Raw genomic sequence first — 8,678 nt, 5'->3', positions numbered from 1 at the left:
TGTCTTCACTTTCACTTAAACGGTTTTGCAAGCTTGTGATTGAGATTTTAATTTCCTCTCTATCTCTTTGACTCTGCTTCATACGATCTATTTCTTTCCTGTATTGCTCATTCAAGGAATCTATCATTTTTCTAATCTCCTCTATTTTTTTTATCAATGTCTTTTTTAGAAGCAGTTATAAATTCTTTTACTGCAGTGTTTTTTTCAGATTGCGTTTCCTCCCTATGTTTCTGTAGTTGATTCTTTACTTCAGATGCTACGAGTTCTGAGAATTCGTTTTTATTTCAGAAAAGAATTTCACTCTACATTCCTGTATAACTTTCAGCTGTTGCTTATTTACTATTGATGCTATTAATTTGTACATTTGAGCTGAGCTTGTAGAAAGGAATTCCACTCTGAGATCCTCTATGACTTTCTGCTGTTGCTTATTTACTATCGACGGTATTAATTCATACATTTGAGCCGAGCTAGTGTCCTCTGCACTTGTTCTGGGTGGGCATTGAGTTTCCTCCATAGTTTTTGCATTTGATTCTTTACTGCAGATGTTATTAATTCAGGGATTTCTTCTTTTATTTCCAGTCTGAGTTCCTCTATACCTTTCTGCAGCTCTTTCTTTATTTCAGAAGCCGTTGATTCTTTGCTGTCAGCTGTGTGATTCCCAATTTGTTCTATGTTAGTGTCCTCTGCACTTGTTATGGGTGGGCTTGGGTTCTGAGATTGCATTTTGTTCCTTCTCATCATTTTGTGTAACACTGTCTTCTGACCTTTGTTGTAGTTATAACCTTAGCACATACTAAAGTTCAGGTGCAGATCTACAAAGTTTGGATTTATCCAGCTGTGTCTGGCTTGGGTCTGGCTGCTGTGCTCAGCTCCTTTCTGCTGCTGTCCTTGGGAGTGAACCTGTTGTGCCCCTCAGGCAAGATGTTCTGCTCTTGGACTAGCTGGGTGCTTCTGTCCCCTATACTCTCTGCAGGGATTGCAGCTGCAGGGTTTCACCCAGGCCTGTATGCCAGGCCTGAGCTGAGTCTGGAGGGGACAAGATGGAGTAGAGGGAAGAGGCATCTCTCCCACACACTCACCGGTCCTGGGCTAGGACTGGATCTGGGGGTTCCCGGAACGCGGCAGAAATTCCTACTCAGGGGGTGTTGTGAGGGGGTACTACGGAGTCATGGGGGGTGTCCCAAGGGAGTGGAAGAGGGTCTCACCCATGCTGCACCTGGGCTGGGACCAGTTGGTCCCGCTGGCACAGTGTAGCGGGAAGCTCTCCCACACACTCACCGGGCCTGGGCTAGGACTGGGTCTTGTTAAAGTTGTTTTTGAATAGGGATATTTGCAGAAAGGTTTGTAACTTAAAAAACCATTTCTAAGGTAGACACATCTTAATTTGCTTCAACACAGCCTGTGGGCATGCTAGGTGGGGAAAGGCAGCACATCTCACGGTGTGCTAGCTCTTGCCTTACCTGCCAGAGTCCATAGGCTAAGAACAGTGATTCTCAACCAGCAGCTACCTGCCCCTTCAGGAAACACTGGGCAGTACTGGGAGACAGTTTCAGCTGTCCTGAGGAGGGTGGGAGGGTGCCACCCACAGGTAGTGGGCAGAGGCCAGGGAAGCTGGGAATCTTATTGTGCACAGGATAGCCCTCTGCAACAAGGGATTTTCCAGATTCAAAGGTCAATAGTACTCAAACTGAGAAATGCTAGATTAATGTGACCCTTCTCAAAATCTGGGCTGACAGGATGGGTGAAGAAAAAAGGGAGAGCAGGAGCAGCAGTGGCCCTGTGCCTCTGAGGGAGGACACAGGGGTTCTGAGGCCTGAGCTCTGAGCCGTGGTGCTGGAGCACGCTTGCAGTCCCCTGCTAAGCAGTGTTTCTCAGTGGCTTCCCTTGGAACCCATGTGGCCCCCTCCTGACAGTGAGCCTGAAGGGTGCAGATGCCTAAAAGGATAATGAGAGCCGCTATCAGGTGCTAACAGTGCAGATTAGGGTATTGCATTACCCTAGAATGGGGATAGGGACTGGGACAGTTACATTGGTGCACCTCAGAGCCTACAGCGCAGTAGCTAGGTAGCTGAGGGGCTGTGAGGTTGGTGGATGTGAAGGTCAGTGTACCTTCCCTTCCAAGACCTTCCTGGGTGGGGAAGGGGTGGAGAGTGTGGCCAGTGTCTGCAGCAGGAAAGGCGATGTCTTGTCTCCAGGGAGGCTGTCTGGCCACCACCCGCACCTCCACTCTCCTTGGTCCAAACTTCTTCCTTCAGATTCCTGTTCTCTGCCTCTGGGGCAGAAGCAGGGGCAGGGAGTGGGTAATGGCCAAGCTTAGGGAGCCCTCAGCCATCAAGACCTCACACAGTACCCTCTTCTGAGGCCAGCTCCCTCCCGCGGTATACCCACAGCCCGGGAATGGGTCTCAGTGCACAGCAAGCATGAGCTCATGCTTCCTGCTGCGGGCCCTCCGGGTGGCTGCACCAGGCCGAGAAGCTGGGGAATGCAGTGACTTCATGGCTGACCTCGACTTGCCCTTTGTGATCTCAGCTTGTACAGTAGCGGGGATGTTGTGAGGGCCTCTCCAAGGCAGAGGAGTAGAAGAAAACATTCCTTCTTCCCCAGCATCAGCATCCTTCCTGAAGGTCCCGACTGGAGCTCATTCTAGCTGAACTGTGGCACGGTTTCCTACTTTCTTGCATGCCCTGCTACTGTTCTCTTGTGGAAGCCCACCCAGGCCTGGGGTCCCAGCCAGGCTTCCCACAGAGGAGCTGAGAACTCAATAGGAGACAGAATGGAATAAACCACTCTGTTGCTCTTAACCCAGGCGTTAAGGGCAGTGCTCTGCTCAGCATGGCCAGGCGTAGCTGGAGTTCTGGGAACCTTATCAGGACTCATTGGCCAGGCCTTCAGATTGCAGCCTAAATCTAGGTCAGGTCATTGGGGGATGGGTCTGCCATGTGCTCCAAAAGAGTTCTGGGGTTTGGGGTCTCGAGCCAGGGCTGCAGTCTTGGCTTTCACTAAGCTGCATGGCCTTAATCGACCCTGCTAGCCACATTATTGTTGAGTGTTTTTCATCGCAAATATTAGATAAGCTGTTACTTGACTCTTGGGGCTTTGGGATGGATAACATGAATCACTGATTTGCATGGGAATTTGCGAATCTCCTTTCCAGTTGCACACTTTATAGCTGGCGGAATTGAGAGGAGATGAAGAAAAGTAATTTGTCCAAGTTCACAAGTTGCAAGGTTTAGGCCTGGACTTCCCCACTTTTGCTAGAGGCGCCAGGAACAGCAAAGCCCGGCAAGGGAAGCTTGCGTCATTCACAGGTGATGGTAGGACCACAGCTGGGACAGGCAGCAGATGGAGTTTGGGGCCAGGCTGCTGGGGTTCAAATCTCTACTTTGCTGTGCCACTCTGTAAATGATTAAATCCTTTCTAGTCTTTTGTTTCTTTGCATCAAATCATGGGGCTAATAAACTGCTTCCTAAAGTTGTGGTCGGAACTAAAGGGAAAAGATCTGCCTGAGTTCTGAAGTAGCAAGAGCTGGAGAGATGTCAGCATGTCTGTGACTCGCAGTAGACAACAGGTGTCCTGGTCACATGAGGGCGAAGACCAAAGCCCTCTGCACACAGGAGCATGTGACAAGAGCCAGCTGTCACGCTGTTTCAGAAAGCATTCAGGCTGTGAGTGTGTCAGCCTGGAAGGAGGGCAAGGCAAGGACTTCTTTACAGCAACTTCTGGGCTTCAGTTCTTGTCCCTTGTGGGGGCAGCAGGTGCTGAAACTGGCTGACCTGCTGTTCTGAACTCCTGGCCTCTTCCTCATGCCAGTGTTTGTGAGCCCCATTTACCTGACAGAGACCCGCCTTCTGCTTCTCCCTGTGCCATGGAGTTTGTGTCCTCAATGTTGAGTTGTATGGATCTCATTCCAAACATGATCACTTGGTGATCTGCTTCCAGGTCCCACCACCCAAGGGTAGGTGAAGAGGCAGGTGATGGGGAACATTTCCAAACCCTGGACCCTGGGCCAGGAGGGCTTGGTTGCCACATGTTCTTTTGTGGGTCTGAGAGGACATGGAAAAGCAAATGACTCCCTAAATTGATCCTGGAGCTGGGACCTTGCGCTGTCATTGAAGTGACACTCAGCACTGTAACTCACCCTGCTCGGGCTCTTGGTGTGGGGAGAGAAGAGAAGGCTTCTGGGGGTGCAGCCTCCAACAGCCTTTCCAGAACCTGGCTCTGCCCAGCCATTCACTGTCTTCCCCTCTGGCCCGCTCATCTCTCCTGGTCCACCTGAGGCACAGTGGACAGGAGTGTGTCCTTTGTGACTGCCTCTCATTTTGTTGGGGGACTCTAGTTTTGTGCAGTTTTGACTGAGTACTTTAGCACTCTCAGCGGCCCTGTGTTGGCCTCACGCGTGCTGTGGTTGCCTACTTAAGAAACACTGCTCTTGCCTCAGACTGTCATTTGGGATTATCTTTGGCCTCTTAGACCCTGGCTTCTGCAGGAGCATAAGCCCCCGAGATGCTGGAGCTGTGTTGCTCTTTGCTCATTGTTCTGTCTCTGGCACCTATCCTGGGGCCTGGCCTCAGCAGCACTCCACAGCTGTCTGTAGTGACAGAAGAATCAGCCAGGTTTGGGAGAGCAGAGGGCCATAGGGCACAGTGACCAGAGAACAGCATCAGGGCTTGCGGACCCATGACCCAGGGGCCAAGGAGAGGATCCAGGTGTAGAGTGAGCATCAGGAATGATAGAAAGGAGGGTGGACTCGCTTTCTAGGGTTGCTGTATCAGAGCACTGTGGAACTGGGTGTTAAACAATATAAATGTAGTATTTGACAGCTGGAAGTTAAAATTTCAAAATCAAGATGTTGGCAGAGCCCTGGTCCTTCGAGAGCCTCAGGGAAGAATCCTTGCCTCTGGTGACTTCTGATAGCTCCTTAGTGTTCCTTGGCTTGCAGCTTCACTTCTCCAATTGTGCCCTCTATCTTCACTTGACTTCCTGTCCAGTGTATGTCTCGTTGTGCCCTCCCTTCCTCCAAGGATGCAAGCCATTGGGTTCACACCACTTTAATCCAGTGTGATCTCATGTTAATGTTATTGCATGAGCTAAGACACAGTTTCCAAACAAAGTCGTATTCTGAACTTGTTGGAGGACGTGCATTCAGGGAGATACTAGTCAACCCATAATGTGGGGTTACAAGGGAGGCAGTCTCTTTCAGAATCCAGTGTTTCCAGTGGCTGACATCATGTTGTGGAAAGGGTTTTGAACCAGATCCCAAAATCCTGGGTGTATAAAGCAGACTTTTGACAAATCTCTGCTCCTGTGAGCCTATTCATCTGTTCATTGTGCATAATGACATCTGTGCTGCCCCACTTCCTGGGATTATCATGCGGAACTGGTGGCTTAGGGAGGTCTTAGAGAGAAGGTTTTTAAATTATTGAGAATCTGTCATCTTCATGGGATGCTACCATTGGCATGTTTGTTGGTGTCACTTGACCTGACCACTTCCTTTCTCTTTGCTAGGATCACTGCTTCTATCATGGGGTGGTGAGGAAGACAGAAGGATCCAGCGTCACACTCAGCACCTGCTGGGGCCTTAGGTAAGAGACTCTGGCACTCTTTCCAGGCCTGGGATTTTCAGACAAGCAGAGTTAGCCCCATGAGAGGCTACTGAGAAAGAGGCCACTGAGGGTGTGTGTGAAGGGGCCAGACATGGAAGGAGCAAGTGAAATCCTGTATTCTCCACATATTCACTGAGACTGGGTTTTCCTCTCCTCAGGAGCTTGATGATTTAGAACATAGGCTTTATTATGTAGATATGATCAGGCCAACAAATCAGGAGATGATTACCATTGAAAAGGTGGTGATGCTCACAGAAAGGGAGGTCCACTGCTCTGAGAGGCTCCATGGGAGAGGTCTGAGTTATCAAGAGGCAGTAAGGAGCATATGGGCAGCTGCTTTTCCTGTGGTGTCTGCAGGGAGGAATGTATGTGTCAGGGCGAACAGTGTAGGATTAGCTTGTTAGAAAATTTCAGAGCTGTCTGTCCTTAGCTGCCTGGTATCTGGCTCTAGGGTGATGGGACAGGTGTATAGTGCCTAGAGGGTGGGAGCCCAGTGAATGAAACGGTTGGGGTGTGGGTTCACATCGGCTGGCCTATATTTGAATGGCACAGTACTGGCAAGGTATGGATGATATTCGGTAGTTGTACCACCATTGTAGAGGACCACCAAAGTCAGAAAGACCCTGGATATCAAAACACCAGAAGATATAAAATAAGAGACATGATTATCACACTCAGAATGGCACTTAGGCAGTGTTTCCCACTTCCTGGCTTCTGTATGGCAGAAAGGCTCACTCATAGAGGGACAGGAAATGGGAACTTAGTGAAAGGAGATGTTGCGAAGAGAAAGGAAAGATCCAAGGATAATTTTAAAGATAGAAAATCACCTGAAAAGCCCCACCCTGATACAGCTTCAGAAATAGAACAACCTTATAAATTAATACACCGTCAACAGAGTCAAAGAAAAATAATCACATAATCATCTCAATAGATGCAGTAAAAGCATTTGAAAAAGTCCAACACTCATTCATGATAAAACTCTACAGAAAATGGGAATAGATGGTCTTTATCTCAAACTGATCAAAGCCATTTCAGACAAATCAATAACCAATAAAATTTTTAGTATATATGGTGCCAAAGTGAGCATGCCGACATACTAAGGGGACAAAAACTGAAAGTTTTCACTGTAAAATCAGGAGCAAGACAAAGATTCCAGTATCACCACTTCTATTCAGTATAATTCTGGAAGCATTAGCCAGAGCCATCAGACAAGAAAAAGAAATAAGAAGAATAGGAATAGGAAAGGAAGAAGTTGAACTCTCCTTATTTGCAGATGATATGATACCCTACGTTGAAGACCCCAGAACTCCACCAAAGGACTTCTAGACTTGGTAACTAAATTCAGTAGCAGAGCTGGATACAAAGTCAGCACTCAATCAATAGCCTTCCTGTACACAAACAACAATCTCCCTGAGAGAGAAATTAAGGAAACAACACCTTTCACGATAGCATCTAAAAATATTAAATACTTAAGAATCAATTTAACAAAAGAATTAAAAGATCTATACATTGAAGCTTCTAGCACTTGGAAAAGAGAGATTGAAGAGAATATCAGAAAATGCAAAGGTATTCTTTGTGCATGGATTGAAAGAACCATCATAGTGAAAATGGCCTTATTCCCCAAAGTATTATACAGATTTAATGCAATCCCAATCAAAATACCATTAGTATACCTCACAGATATAGAGAAAACATTCCTAAAATTTATTTGGAACCAGAAGAGACCTAGAATAGCAATTCTGGGCAACAAAGGCAAGGCAGGAACATCACAGTACCTGACTTGAAATTAGACTACAAAGCTATTGCAATAAAAACAGCAGGTTACTGGCAAAAAAAAAAAAAAAAAAAAGATCAGTAGAGCAGATTAAAAGATGTATGCACAACTTCAAACACACTCAGCCACCTTAGTTTTGACAAAGGGGCCAAACATGTTCACTGGATAAAAGATAGCCTCTTTAATATATGGTACTGGAAAAGTTGGCTTTCTACATGTCGAAGACTGAAATTAGACCCATGTCTCTCACCATGGACTAAACTAAAATTGAAATGTATCAAATATCTAAATATGCAAATAGAAATCTTTAGGAGGAGAGAATATGTGAAACTCTTGAAGAAATGGGTGTACACAAAGATTTCAGGAAGAAAAACCCAGTCACACAGGAAATGCTATAGAGAATCACCAGCTCAGATCTCATGTTACAAAAGCTTTTGCATAGCAAAAGAAATCACCAATAGAGTGAAAAGATTTTAGCCAATTGTCCCTAGATAAAGGACTAATATTTACAACATATAAATAATTAGGAAAAAATCAGACTGCTCCAAATTTAAAAATCCAATCCAAAAATGAACATCTGAGATGAATATACACTTCTCAGATGAAGAACTATGAATAGCTAATAAATATTTAAAAACATGTTCAACATAACTGGTCATTCAAGAGATGCCAACTATAGTAATGCTGAGGTTCTCTTTCAGTTCAGAGAGAATGACTGTCACAAGAAATCAACCAATTACAAATGCTTGTGGGGCTGTGGGGAAATGGGAACCCTTCTCCAAATTGGCAGGAATATAGATTAGTGTCACCACTGTGGAAATTAGTGTAGAGATTCCTCAAGAATACTGGGATTAGAGATTTCATTTGACCCAGCTATTCCCCTTCTGGGTGTCTTTCTGGAAGAGTTAAAAACATCATACCACAGTGACATAGATGCACCCAATATTATAGTTTGTGTCTAGACTCCCCCACCAACAAAGCCTCATGCGCTTTTAAATGGGGCTTTTGGGGAGGGAGCTGAATCTGGAGTTTATATTTGATTCATGGTTCAATGCTGGGTTTAAGGATGGATCATTGCTGGATCAATCCACTGACTGGGCTGGTGCCACCCTAACCCCAGAAGTCTGGATAAGATAAAAGGCGTACGAAGAAGCCTTTCTTTTCTTCTTTGCTCTTATTGTTGTTGTTTTTTTTGCATATGGAAATTACATTTAATGAGTATTGTATTCATCTTAATATTCCTATTAATCTTGTCTGATTATAATCCTGTATCAATTTATTTATTTATTTATTTATTTATT

General features: G+C 45.8%; 1 protein-coding gene across 1 annotated transcript in view; it reads left to right on the top strand.

Moving 5' to 3' along the window:
- Positions 1–8,678, top strand: part of Adam19 (ADAM metallopeptidase domain 19) — a 97,361-nt gene that overhangs the window by 40,041 nt on the left and 48,642 nt on the right. The window contains exon 5 of the mRNA XM_023713135.1: positions 5,506–5,582. Coding sequence (XP_023568903.1) covers positions 5,506–5,582 — 77 coding nt within the window. The remainder of the gene's footprint in view (positions 1–5,505; positions 5,583–8,678) is intronic.

Source organism: Octodon degus, unplaced genomic scaffold (assembly GCF_000260255.1).
Source record: "Octodon degus isolate 3935 unplaced genomic scaffold, OctDeg1.0 scaffold00029, whole genome shotgun sequence".
Classification (NCBI taxonomy): domain Eukaryota; kingdom Metazoa; phylum Chordata; class Mammalia; order Rodentia; family Octodontidae; genus Octodon; species Octodon degus.
The sequence above is the reverse complement of the archived record's forward strand: the minus strand, read 5'-3'. Positions and strand labels throughout refer to the sequence as shown.